The sequence below is a fragment of the Littorina saxatilis genome, unplaced genomic scaffold (genome assembly GCF_037325665.1).
Source record: "Littorina saxatilis isolate snail1 unplaced genomic scaffold, US_GU_Lsax_2.0 scaffold_577, whole genome shotgun sequence".
Classification (NCBI taxonomy): Eukaryota; Metazoa; Mollusca; class Gastropoda; order Littorinimorpha; family Littorinidae; genus Littorina; species Littorina saxatilis.
In genome coordinates this window covers 68,606-82,762 of record NW_027127390.1, presented here as the reverse complement: position 1 = coordinate 82,762, position 14,157 = coordinate 68,606, and the positions used below count along the sequence as shown (strand labels likewise).

The 14,157-nt window shown below is 42.3% G+C and overlaps 1 protein-coding gene across 1 annotated transcript; it reads right to left on the bottom strand.

Moving 5' to 3' along the window:
• Positions 1–7,211: 7,211 nt before the first annotated feature.
• Positions 7,212–13,852, bottom strand: LOC138955848 (scavenger receptor class F member 1-like). Its single transcript, XM_070327367.1, has 5 exons — positions 13,696–13,852; positions 10,985–11,128; positions 10,733–10,817; positions 10,144–10,205; positions 7,212–7,460 (listed from the first exon to the last, which is right to left on the bottom strand). The coding sequence occupies exons 1-5, from the start codon at positions 13,847–13,849 to the stop codon at positions 7,225–7,227; spliced, it is 681 nt and encodes a 226-aa protein (XP_070183468.1). The 5' UTR covers positions 13,850–13,852; the 3' UTR covers positions 7,212–7,224.
• Positions 13,853–14,157: the final 305 nt, after the last annotated feature.

Below are 14,157 nucleotides of genomic sequence, written 5' to 3'. Positions count from 1 at the left end.
TGTGTGTGTGTGTGTGTATGTGTGTGTGTGTGTGTGTGTGTAGAGCGATTCAGAGAAAACTACTGTACCGATCTTCATGAAACTTGACATGAGAGATCCTGGGTATGGTATCTCCAGACTTTTTTTCTTCATTTGTTTTGATAAATGTCTTTGATGACGTCATATCCGGCTTTTTGTGAAAGTTGAGGCGGCACTGTCACGCTCTCATTTTTCAACCAAATTGGTTCACATTTTGGTCAAGTAATCTTCGACGAAGCCCGGACTTTGGTATTGCATTTCAGCTTGAAGGCTTACAAAATAATTAATGAGTTTGCTCATCAAAGTTGTCATTAAAATCGATTTTTCGCAAACAGATTTAAAATTGATTGCATCGTATTCTTCATCACATTCTGAATCTAAAAATATATACATATGTCATGTTTACTCTTAAAATGTGATCACAATTAACGAAAATAGATTAATTAATCTTACGATTAAAATTTTAAAAAATCGATCCAAAAAATCGTATTCTTTATCATTTCCTGATTCCAAAAAACATATAGATATGATAGGTTGTATTGAAAACAAGCTCTGAAAAAATACAGTGCGTTCAGTTTCATCCCGTGAGTTCTACAGCTTAACTAAATGTAGTATTTTCGCCTTACGCTACTTGTTATGTATTGCAATAACGATATCTAACTAAAGTATTGAAGCAGATGCGTACATGGAATAGGTCAAATATAGAAATAACGTGTGTACCGTTCATATCTACACACTTCATACACGTTAAGGGCAACATGAGGAGCATGTTCTACGGAACACTTGTAGCGAGAACCGAGACCCTGAACAATCAGTACGCCGTGTTCAATGGTTTGTTCTTTCTGTCCAAATAATAAACAATGTCACTTGTAGTTAAAGAGAAACAAGTTATATATGCACGCACGCACACACGCACGCACGCGCACTCGTACAAACACACACACACACACACACACACACACACACACACACACACACACACACACACACACGCACACACACATACACACACACACACACACACACACACAAATGTCAGCCTTCGCCTATCAAACCTGACCACTGTCACGCTTGACTGAGCATAGCTCTGAAAAGAGTGTTTTCCAAGAAATGGTGTAGGCATTTAAACCAATGCGTTTAAAGCAGCGGCTGTTAAACGTGTATACAATTAAGATGAAAATTGAAGCATTCATGCCTGCAATTTATCTGTTCAGGCTTAAACTCCTTTTGGCATGTCGTATAACAGCGTGATGATTGTGTCAAATGACTTAAGATTTCTTGTGTATTCTACGACATGTGGTAGCACAAATCATCGACAGTTAGAAGGCAATGCGTTAAGGAGTTACATAAATATACCGTTGTGTGTTTGTTGTTGTTGGTCTTATTACCCGCTGAAACGGCTTCAAAACCCGCCTTGTATGGCTTCTGACAATTACACTGTTAAGCATGCTATTTCTTTATTGTTAGACAAGATATGTGAAACAACTGACTATTTTGGATACAGGTGTGTTTGTTTAATTACATATAACAAGTTTTCGTTTCAGCTGTTGTTGTTGATTTAAACGCTGGAACCTTCATTGTGTGAATTTGAATTTGGTGGGTGTCTGTGTGTAGGTGCCACTGTAATTACTACCTCATGTAAATTCAATACGTTTGCTGAATATGGTAGGGCAATGGATGGTCTTTTTACATTTAGTCAAGTTTTGACTAAATGTTTTCACATAGACGGGGAATCGAGACGAGGGTGGTGGTGTATGTATGTGTGTGTGTGTGTGTGTGTGTGTGTGTGTGTGTGTGTGTGTGTGTGTGTGTGTGTGTGTGTGTATGTGTGTGTGTGCGTGCGTGTGTGTGCGTAGAGCGATTCAGAGAAAACTACCTAACCGATCTTCATAAAATTTCACATGAGAGTTCCTGAGTATAATATCCCCAGAAGCGGTTTTCATATTTTTGATAACTGTCTTTGATGACGTCATATCCGGCTTTTTGTGAAAGTTGAGGCAGCAAGGTCACGCTCTCATTTTTTCAATCAATATGGTTGACATTTTGGTCAAGTAATCTTCGACGAATCCCGGACTTTGGTATTGCATTTCATCCTGGAGGCTTACAAATTAATTAATGAGTTTGCTCATTAAAGTTGTCAATAAAATCGATTTTTCGCAAACAGATTTAAAATTGATTGCATTGTATTGCTCATCTTCTCCTGAATTCAAACATAGATAGAAATGTCATGTTTACTCTAAAAATGTGATCAGAATGAAAGAAAATAGGTTCAGTAAGTACTACGGACGCGTCCTTCGCGGCGGCGAGCGAGACTCGTCTCGGTCTTCGGTATGGTTAGCCGAGACTATCTGAATGTAGTCTTGGCGATGATTGGTTTGTGGTGTTGATCTTGACTAAATGTTTTTTATATCGTTTCTCGCGACTTGTTAATCATATCATTGTTGGTTTTATTCAAGAAACATATCATAATCACAACGGTCTGCACCCAAACGCATCTGCCTCGCTTCTGACGGGTAGTATCACATTGGTCAAACGATGACATGGTGCACACAAATGGTAATACACTTCTCGATTAGTTGTACCCCCTACTGAGGTATTTGTGACGTGAGCAAATTGGTGTAGAGGCTACCATGATATGGTTTGGGTTTTCAAAGGGCATTTAAGGGCGGACTGCAATTGAGATAGACAATAAAGACATCGTTGCTTTGAAAGTATGGATCGAGGTTTTCCTGTCGCTCATTTTCCTGCACACTTCAAAGGCGATCTCTACTGACAATACGCTTCTTTGAAATATTTGTCATGCTTTTTCCTCTTAATGGTTGATCTTAAGATGAGTCATCACATGACACACCTCTCTCTTCTTCACTGCCTCGTTATATACTCTTATCTACTCACACACACACACACACACACACACACACACACACACACACACACACACACACACACACACACACACATACACACGCACGCACACACACACACACACAACCCCCACCCCACACACACACCATGCAGATATGGAAATACAGAGAGAGACGAAGAGAGTTCAACCACACAGAAGATTACAACTGCTGCAAATTGTTTAGTCATTTTTCGTCGTGGTCGCATCCCAATAATTGGTTAATAAAGATGCATTTCTTCCTAAATTAAAAGTGACCCCAAGTGATGAGCGTTAAATCATAGTTGATTGCATGTAACATAATTGTCCAACATACGCACGCACGCGCACACGCCCAGACACATTTTGTCACAGACACACATTTAGCACACGTTACCATTAGCCATGTATTTAGTTAAAAGCAATGAAGAATGTTAAAACCAAGGTACAATGTATGTTTCAGTCTGGATGTATTATATATACAGGTTGTCAATATATTATTGCGAATTTATTATTTGTCAGGGTAACCCAAGCTATTGTGGGGTAGGCCTTGCACCTCTTGCTTCAAACATCAAGACATGTATGTTACAGGACAATGTTTCACACACACACACACACACACACACACACACACACACACACACACACACACACACACACACACACACACACACACACACACACACAGAGTGCGGTTGACTACTAAGTTGCATGTCAACTCTATAGAGGGCCCCAAAGGGTTTAAAATCGTGATCGTGATTGGCGTTTTTTGAGCTTTCTGTGACCGTGATTGCCGAAATGTCCATTTCTGTGATCGTGATGGGACTTTGCCCGTGATCCGTGATGACACACAAATCAAGTCTCGTGATCGTGATCGTCATTTGTTTTCGTTATCGTGATGGGCATTATTGCAAACCATTTTATTTTCAACGTACATTTTTCACAGAGCTCTGTATCACTCTATGATCCTCTATTCGTCAAGGTGTTTGTGATCGTGAAAACAAAAATCAACGTAACTGTGATCGTGAAAGCTAAACTTTCCCTTCCCGTGATCGTGATGATACCCCCCCCCCCCCTTTGGGGCCCTCTCTATAAATACTTCCACGTGCCTTCAATCTAAACTTGGTCACATAAAAACACACACAAATGTCATAATTATGAACAATTCTGTACAAGACATGACAATAATGAGATAACTATCCGCTCTGTATCCTTGTTTGCTCTACAGGATTCCCTTGTTGAATCCATGATTGCTAATGCTTGTGTAGATTGTCTCGTAAGTTTGTTTCCCTGACAGTTTTGAAAGTTGTTGCCACCCTGGGGGAAAAAATGAGGTCTGTGTAGTTTTAGAAGACAAGGTCTCATTTTCTAAAGTGGCTGGACAACATGTCAAGGAGTTTGACTCACTTCATGAGGACCAAGGACCCACCACGGACATGCAGCAGTTGAAAATAGAACTCGGCTTTTCTCAGATAAATGAATCTTCATCAAATGTTAAGGTCACTGCTTCTGTGAAACTCCCAATTTCCCATTTTTGAAAAATAATCCAAAATGAAGGATGCATTTTATAGGCGTGTATATCAGTTGTGTGCATTTCTTTATTTTTAACAATTTCCTGATGCCCTATGTTTTGTTACAGTCACTACTATCTGTAACACATCATAGAGTTTCTTCTGGTCTGTATTTAACTGGAACTTGTCTTGAAGGTTTTGGAGGTTCAAGGGGTAATGTAAATCCTGGCACCCATCATGCAGTAAGGCACAGTGAAAACACACAGTTGCACTTTCAATTACTACACAAATCAACATTGCATGCTTCAACAAACATGCACTTCTAAAACAAAAGGAAACAAACAATTATGAATTTAATAGATACATACATAAAACTAGATCGAGAATCCTACTTTAAGTATTTGTACTGCTCCTTATTCAAACAACCCAAGAAATGGACCAATTTGAACCTTTTTTTTTCTCAATGAAAACAACTTCAACTCCTTGGGACTTTACCAACAATGTCGGGGCAAAGACAATCCAAAACTCCCTTGAAACATTCTACAATTTGAAAACAAAAAGCATCACTATCAAGAACACTTTGACATCATTGAAAAAAAGATATAATGCCCTTCTTTCGTTCCCTTAAACCTTCACCGTACACGTGCTCCCTGGGTCGTGGATGACCCAGAGCTTCACACAAGTATCTGTATCTCTAACACTATTGGGAGTTTTTGATTGAAACTTCAAACACCATAGAGCCTTCCTATTGAACATGTTTTAAAGGATCATTTTTGTAAACAAACAGTTAAACAATGACGTCATTCGAACTACACAGTCCGGATGTTGTGGGTCATGGACGAACCATATGGAATTAAATAAGGCGTTTCCCTATTCGGATGGCGTGAGTCGTTTACGACCCATATGGAATTAAATAAGGCGTTTCCCTATTCGGATGGCGTGAGTCGTTTACGACCCATACTCTGCAAAGAGGCAGTATAAAGTGTTTATCCCTATTCTGATGGCGTGGATCGTGTACGACCCATACTTTGTACGTTGGATCCTTCTTTAGAAAGTATGAGTCGTACACGACCCACATCATTCGGACTGTGTAGTCCAAAGCGTGATCCGGTGAAGGTAAACCAGTAGAATATGTATCCAAACCTTTCTTCATACAGCCTAAATCAACTCACTTCAATTTCTGTCAACTGTTCTACATTTGATACAAATGCATAACAACGTGATCGTCAAACTGGCTAAACCATGTAATCAAATCAATCCCACACATGTATAACAGCTTTAATGACTTATTGCCGGGTAAGAAAATATTGCTCTAAAATGCACAGCAATCCCTATTATTGCAAAACATAATATCACTCTATCTGACATGTATACAAACAAGCGATCGGCCTTGGGCCTTGGTCGATAACGATGAAACAATAGAAGACATAGTCCACTCAGACGAACACAAAAGCTTGTCTGCCAACAAGCAACCACACATCGTATATTGTCGGCACATTTTAAACTATGGCTTTTTGCATCATTCAAAAATAACTCAAAATCTTGTGGGGACAGATTTTCATAATGAAGGACCAACATTCTCTATGAGATAAAGGCAACAATTCACTATCATCCAAAACACACAACCTTTATAACTACCTCTAATGACTTGAAAATGTCAGACTCTAAAATCATGCAATAGTAATTTGTTTGTTTCTGTTCACAAAAGTACTCTGACCATCAAACACTTAAGAAAATGGTTGCATGATTTGAAAATCCTTATACTTTGTACATAGGCCTTACTTATCAATCCAGCTGTCCATTTTCAGTGGAAGTCACTATTAACAGCTATTGTGTTTTCAGCGTAGCAATAGGGCCCGATATTTAGACGAGACAAGTATAATGCCGACGAGTCGAAGACGAGTCGCATTATACTTGTTCGAGTCTAAATATCGGACCCTATTGCTACGATGAAAACACAATAGCGTTTATATAGCTATTCTGACATTAAATTCTGTGTTAAAATCATGTTTTTGTCAGCAACAAGGACCAATGGTCCATGTCGTTGATTGCAGACGACGGTTCCCTTTCTGCATGAAGCCACGGAAATAACCGAACATTGAAAAACCCACGGACATGTATTACGGAGAAAACTCAAGATAACCGGATGCTTAGCATTACGTCAATATCTTAGGAATCATATGACGTTATGACGTATCATGCTTGCCTACGTAGATTGTATGTTCGAAAGTCTGACTTCTGTTAAGAATTCGCGTGGTGAAGACTGCGGTAAATCTGTAGATGATAAGAGAACAAGGATTGTCTCAGAAGAAACGACGAAATGTTTCAGACCGGTAACTTCATTTCAACATTGCACTACACAATGGACGTTCTATGTGACAGGAGAGTTTGCTGATTTTGTGTTAAACATTGGTGATTGGAGAGATCGTCTGCAAACATCAGAGATAGGTCGCTTCAGATTGCAGCTTCTGGAAATTTGCAAGGTTTGCTGCCAGTTAAAGAACTGGATTTTACACGTAATGTATGTCATGTACAGTAAGCAACAACAAAAACACACACAAAGCAAATTGCATCGTCTGTCGACTAGCCACAGACACAAGCCTGGCGAGGTATGCGTGTACTTTATACACGTGGAAGAAACCGGAACCATGCGTCTTTGTTATTGCCGATATCGTTTGGATATCGGCAAAAATGGCCAACTTTCGTAGCGTTATGCTTTGATGATCGGAAAAGGGATGTGTGAGACCATCCAATCACAGCCCCCGAATCCCCCCACGTGTCCATCAGAATAGCTATATTTGTGGATTGCTCGTTTTAAGAAAGTTCAATGTTGATCTTTGAGGCGTCATCAGAAGCAGGAGGCGACAGCTGCATGTAGAGAGCTCTGTCAGCGTCGTCGTTGGAGTATGGGTGGGGGCTTTCGTAGTTGTTCTCTTGCACGTGCATCTTTTCTGCGTCATCCTTGTCGATTATCTCGTAGACTGTTGTATCCGCGTCTGAGATGGGGGAAGCTGAAGAAGGGCGGTCTCTGCCCTGAGTGCTTTCAGGTTCTGAAAATATGGGATAGCTTACGTGGTCACTGTACACGTCCTAAACCTGTACTGGTCAACAAGTAACCTATTCATATGACTGTTACCATTCTTAGTTTACACGTTTTGCTTACAATGTTCGATGATTACGACTCACCAGTTCGAGCCTTCCAAAAAACGTGTTACCCTATTTGCATGCTGGTTTAATAATAAAACACGTTGAATTTGTAACTCCATTTATTCCTATTGTAACCGAGTGCCGTAACACTACGATCACCTCGGGAGGCGAAGTGCAATCAAACAGGATTGAAAATGTTAGGGCTAATTTCTTAGCCCTATAAAAACTGTTATGCAAACCCGAAGGTTTCCATGAACATATACTGTTCAAAAAAAGAAACGCATAGCTTGTAATATTTGGATAATTTAGTTATATGGCTACAAGGATATCCACCAAACTGCAGAAAATGTTTATCTGGTCGTCGACCTTTCGTCCATTGCCACAAGTGAGCTCTGCACGTGACGCATGCGTTATCAGTGGCTACAATGTCAAAATTGCTCATTTGGCATGACCACTCGTCATGCTTCAGTGTAATCTCGTGAAACTCGGGGAATATTGAGCTCTCACCATGTCTTCCAAAACCCATAAAAGCGGATTGTTCGCCACAAAGAAATCAGACGACAATTCAGCGACGAAAGATGGCCCGATTGAGCAGAGAAGACCGCCAAATTGCATTGGGTCGTTTACAAGCAGGCCAAAGTCAAAGTGCAATCGCCAGGCACTTCCACGTGTTCAGGTTTCAAGCCACTGGCTCCGTTGCTGACTTGCCACGAGCGGGAAGACCAAGGGCGACAACTGCTGCTCACGACCGCTTCATACGGCTCCGCCACCTCCGGAATCGTTTCCTGTCGGCCTCATCTTCTGTCCAGGCTCTCCCCGGGCCACACCGATTATCGGACCAGACCGTGCGGAACCGCCTGCATGAAGCTGGTTTGAGAGCTCGCAGACCTCACAGAGGAGCTGTCCTCACCCGCCGCCATCGCCAGAACCGAGTGCAGTGGGGCAACCAGCACCTTTGCTGGACCGTCCGGAATCACTGGAGACACGTGTGGTTCAGCGACGAGTCCTACTTCCTGCTCCAGCGACATGATGGTCGGAGGAGGGTCTACCGGAGAGTAAACGAACGTTACGCGCCCAACTGTGTGGATGAGGCACCCGTTCATGGTGGTGGAGGCGTCATGGTGTGGGGGGCGATCAATACTGCTGGAAGGAGCACCCTGGTGCACGTCCAAGGGCGCATAACTGCCCAGCGATACGTGGAGGAAATTCTGCGCCCACACGCCCTTCCTCTTCTGGCTGACCAGGATGCCATATTCCAGCAGGACAACGCTCGCCCGCACACAGCACGACTCACCACCCAGTTCCTCACCGACCACCATGTCCAGGTGCTTCCCTGGCCATCCATGTCGCCAGACATGAACCCGATAGAACACCTCTGGGATGAATTGGACAGACGTGTGCGCAGGCGAGAAGAAGCGCCGGCAAATCACCGCGATCTATTGCATGCACTTCAGGAGGAGTGGGACACCATCCCACAGCAAGATATCCGGCATCTGATCCAGTCCATGCCCAGAAGGTGCCGGGCAGTTGTTGCTGCTCAAGGCAGTCACACCCCCTACTGACTTGACAGCCTCGGCACCCAATCGTATTGATTGACTGATTGATTTGAAGATGCAAATGAACTGTGTGTGCATTCAACTGTGTCCATACCAAATTTCAAACAAATAATCTAAATATTGGATTTTCTGTTAATTTTTTCGAAAAATAAAACAAATTTGGCAAGTAGCAACTATGCGTTTCTTTTTTTGAACAGTATACAATCGGAAACCACGAGACCCCATCACAAACAGAATTCCACAATACACCGGTGTTGACTTAAAGGCCAACAACTCGGGTGCAGAGTCTGCTGTGAAAGGAGCGGTAGCCTCCCCTGTCACAATCGCCCCTGTGGGAATGAACTTCGTCCCGAAGTTCCGAACCGGGGGACCACTGTCCATCCCAAGTTCGCAGAATGGGAACAGCACGAACATGTTCAGTGGTCATATTATGCCATTACCTGAACATATCATGCCGAGTCCCATCCCTGCTCGCAAGCGCCAGATGTAACTGAGTGCCGAAACACTACGATTACCTCGGGAGGCGAAGTGCAATCAAACAGGATTGAAAATGTTAGGGCTAATTTCTTAGCCCTATAAAAAATATGTTCATGGAAACCTTTGGGTTTGCATAACAGTTTTTTTATAGGGCTAAGAAATTAGCCCTAACATTTTCAATCCTGTTTGATTGCACTTCGCCTCCCGAGGTAATCGGAGTGTTACGGCACTCGGTTACACTATGCGTTTTATAAACTCTTTCTCAAACAGACATTTTCTAAGTAAGTTCAGAAAAGGCTTTCAATGTAACAAACATGCATTTGCATACATAAACAAACAGTGTAATTGAAATGAGTATTCCTAGATACACATCCGCAACCAGGGTTTTGATATCAGATTTCAGGTATAGAGACAATAGGGGGTAAACAGAAGCAATAAAGCATTAACTTTGTTAAAGGACATGTCAACACAAAGCATACTGACACTTTATTTAATTGGAACAATAATTGCGAAAAAAGCTGGTCTCCAAAAGACAGTAACAACAATAACTCACCCACTGGAGGGGCCACGCGTTGGTCATTCTCTGCAATGTCTTCCCTTGATCGACGACACCAACTGAAACCAGAATAAAATAATTATATTGTGCGATAAGTTAAAAAGCAACAATAGGTAGCTTTGAATTGATCATCAATCTGAAATAATTATAAACAAATTGATTTTTTCCCGTGCAAAAATTAATCTGTCAGAGAGAGAGAGAGAGAGAGAGAGAGAGAGAGAGAGAGAGAGAGAGAGAGAGAGAGAGAGAGAGAGAGAGAGAGAGAGAGAGAGAGAGAGAGAGAGAGAGAGAAAGAGAGAGAGAGAGAGAAAGAGAGAGAGAGAGAGAGAGAGAAATCCTTACATTGCATCGTGTTTGTGTGTGTGTGTGTGAGTGTGTGTGTGTGTGTGTGTGTGTGTGTGTGTGTGTGTGTGTGACAGTGTGTATATATATATATATGTGTGTGTGTGTGTGTGTGTGTGTCCGTCCGTGTGTGCGTACGTGCACGCGCGCGTGTGTGTGTGTGTGTATGTGTGTGTGTGTGTGTGTGTGTGTGTGTGTGTGTGTGTGTGTGTGTGTGTGTGTGTGTGTGTGTGTGCGTTCTCACCACATAATCGCAACGACCCCGATGGTTATCAGCAATGCCGCAGCGAGGGAACCCACCACAGGCACAACCCAGCTCTCCTGTTTCTCTGTTCCAAAGGACGCATAATCATGCTATGATACAAGTTGCTTGCAAACACATTATTATTGCCGTTTTATTTTGAATTCTTGCAAAAATGTGTTTAATGTTGTTTTGTTAGTAAGATACACGAAAAGATCACGATATTCTTTACAGTGTATTTCTAAACCAGCTTACCTTGCACTTGCAAGCAGAGTGGTTCTGCAAACCCTGACACGCACCCCGCCAGACAGTGTCCATCCTGATGATGACACGTGGTGTTGACCTGACAATATCCACACGCTTTGCTGCAACCTTCTCCGTAAAACCCAGGTTGGCATTCTGAAAGAGCAATTTATGTAGGTTATAAACATTTTAGCAGAAAAACAAATATAAGTTACACCTCCGTACATACATGGTATCGCGTGGTACCTTGTCGAGACTGGGGAGGGTATTCAATACTGTCCGACAACTTGGCCTGCTCCGCATTAGCGGGATTAGGTCTATGAGTCTAACTTGATATAAAAACAAAGTTCTGAACAGAGTTTGAAAGACAGACACCGCGGAAACGACAAACACGTGACGCGCATGCTGTCATACAAATACGTCATGATGAAAATACAGGCAAAACGAAAGAGCCTTTTACGTCATGTGTTTTTTTTCCAGTCCACTCCATCGTGCAAATGGCGATTGTCTATGTGGTAAGACTGCATGGTCACAGCGTGAGTATTTAACACTTTTGTTTTTCTGTTGGCGTTGCAGCTGTGAAACAATCGTTTGTTTGCCTCAGTCGTGTAGGTAGGGCCTATATAGTTTGCTTCTACGCTCTACGGTTTCGTGAGACAAGTCAGCGACTCTAACGTGTAGAAGAAATTTCTGTAAAAAAAACACCCAACCAAACAGGATGCATTGATGCGTTTACAGCTTGCTGAAGAATTGAACTGTATGAGGTTATAATGTCATCCGTTTTTGCATGTCGAAACGAGCCATAACGCTTTGGAATAAAATATTCCATGCAGTGCTTGACAATCTGAACACAGATGAGGTCGCAGTTTGTTGGTTGAATGTATGAATCGGTACGACCTTCCATTGGGCCAGATTATGAACAGAGGGTTCATGGTCGGAATCAAGAGGTCATATTTGACTGGCTCCCATTCGAAACGTCATCATTTCATTCAATATTTGCTTTTTTCTTGTTTCTGTAGCTGTGTAGGTTATTTGCCAAGGTCATGGCCGAAGTTTAAGACTACTGGGCAATATCGCGGGTTATCGAGTTCCCACTAGAATAACACAGACAAAGACGAAAGAGCTAGGTCATGGGATATACTAAGTTATTTATGTATTGATTGGCTTAAAGTCCATGTAGTATTGACCTGACACATACGAGGGCCGCTCATTATGTTTTGCAACCTGGGTTTTCTACAACACTTACAGCCAATCTGTCTACTCCAGTTTTTGGAAGAATCCCTCCTCAGTTTGTACACATTGTACTGTGACCATCCTCTTAAACCAGCTGTCCATGACACCCCACCACGTTGCATGGGGTATGTCAAAATTTACGCCCTCGGGAATGCTGGGGCATCTTCGGTGTTCTGGAACTGCTTTCCCTTCAACTGCCTCTTGACGGAAGGGAAAAAAACCAGTCACAGGGTCTAAGGCGTGTGAATATGGTAGGTAGGTGACAAGCTGAACATCATTGGCGGCTAGAAAATCGAGAGGTTACAGCTGATGTGTGCATGGTGTTTTTTTGTGATGGAGCAGTAGACCACGGACACCCAGTCGGGGATGTCGTGTGCAACATACCAGAAAGAAATTAGGCAAGCAGTGGCTGACATACCAGTCAGCAGTTATCGGTTGTCTCTCCTCAGGTGATATGATGGCAACGTGGCCGGATTTTGCATAGAAATACACTATTATTTGTTAGGAAGCACTTCTGTTTCTTTTGAATTTTACAGGTGGGTTCTCATCTAGGAAGACCCACACCGCCAACTGTTGCCTCATCTTTGGGTCCTATTGGTTTTCCCATGTTTGGTCTTCTGTTACGATGTACCAAACGCGAGGAAACCTTCTTCCGTCAAATGTTCATAGCATATGGAAACACCAGTCCACCCTACCCCGCTTTTGCTCTTCACAAAGGCTATGGGGCACCCAACGGCCACAACGTTTCCTTACGCCACAGCAACCGTGAAAACTACAAGTGAGACTTCCCGATTAAATCGTCCTTCTATCATGTATTTCAGCGTATATCATTGTTGGGTACTTCTCAATCAGGAGCTCTACCCTAGAGACGTTTTCTGGGGTAACGATTGTTTCCATTCGACCACAACGGTCAACGTTTTTTTAACGTCCACGCGCCAGTAATCAACTGTCTGAATCACCTGAAAACAGTGGCTTTTGGTGGAGATTGATTTCCAAAACAGTACTTTAAACTTAAAAAAGCACTCTTGAAAAGAGTTTACCTGGTAGTAGCCCTAATACTTCATAGCGCAAACATCTCTTCGCGAAAGGTCAACACTGCTGGCAGAGACCCATCTCCCTTACTGGACCTTTTATCGCATTGAATGAACACGGTTGCACGGAATCAAGTAATGTTTGCGTCACAAGTCTTCCTGAAACTGGTCTTTGATGTAATGAAACAGGAAAAGTAGTGACTGTATTAGTTTGCCCAGGTTGCAAAATATAATGAATCCCCCTCGTATTATATCGTTGGTTACTGTTTTAACCATACAGATGCGGAAGAGTACGATTGAATCTGCGATTAAGAAGATAAAACAGTGTGCTTTCGTCTTTGAAACACTTGAGTTCACTGTAATTAGATACATTTGTTTTTTTCGTTGAACGTTAGCAGTGTATCTGTTTCCAATTGTTGAGCTCTTCAGAAAAGTAGATGGTTTGTACACAAGACTTACTGTCATTACACAGCTCTCCGATGTAGCCTGGCTCACAGCCTGTGGTACAGCTGCCTGTCGCTGTGTTGCACGGTTGTCCCCCTTTACACTGACCACAACTCTCACTGCAGTTCTGTCCGTATGTGTTGTCATCACAAGCTGCATGCATGAACATTTGAAAAAAGTAAATCAGACACAAAAGATGACCTCCTTTTGGAGGGTCGTACAAGGTTTTCTTGGGAAGTGACAATCATGTCCAAGCTCCTTATTTCAACGATACGATGGATGATCGAATGTCAAAGAGAGGGGAGACATATAACACATTGCAATGGAGCTCATCAAACAGAGCGGCATCGATTATGAAGAATCGAGTCATACATTTTTCGTTCAAAATGTCATAATTTACTTTAAAATTGCCAGATGTTAGTGGGTTAAGTTGCTAACAAGTTGTCTGAAATATGGGGTGCACACAGAGAGTTAACG

Excerpts from the sequence above, each read along its gene's own strand:
- LOC138955848 (XM_070327367.1), bottom strand. The coding sequence starts at position 13,849 with ATGTTCATGCATGCAGCTTGTGATGACAACACATACGGACAGAACTGC. Across the intron at positions 10,818-10,984 it reads ACTCTGCTTGCAAGTGCAAG|AGAAACAGGAGAGCTGGGTT; the intron begins GTAAGCTGGTTT and ends CCTTTGGAACAG. Across the intron at positions 10,206-10,732 it reads GGGGTCGTTGCGATTATGTG|TTGGTGTCGTCGATCAAGGG; the intron begins GTGAGAACGCAC and ends TTCTGGTTTCAG.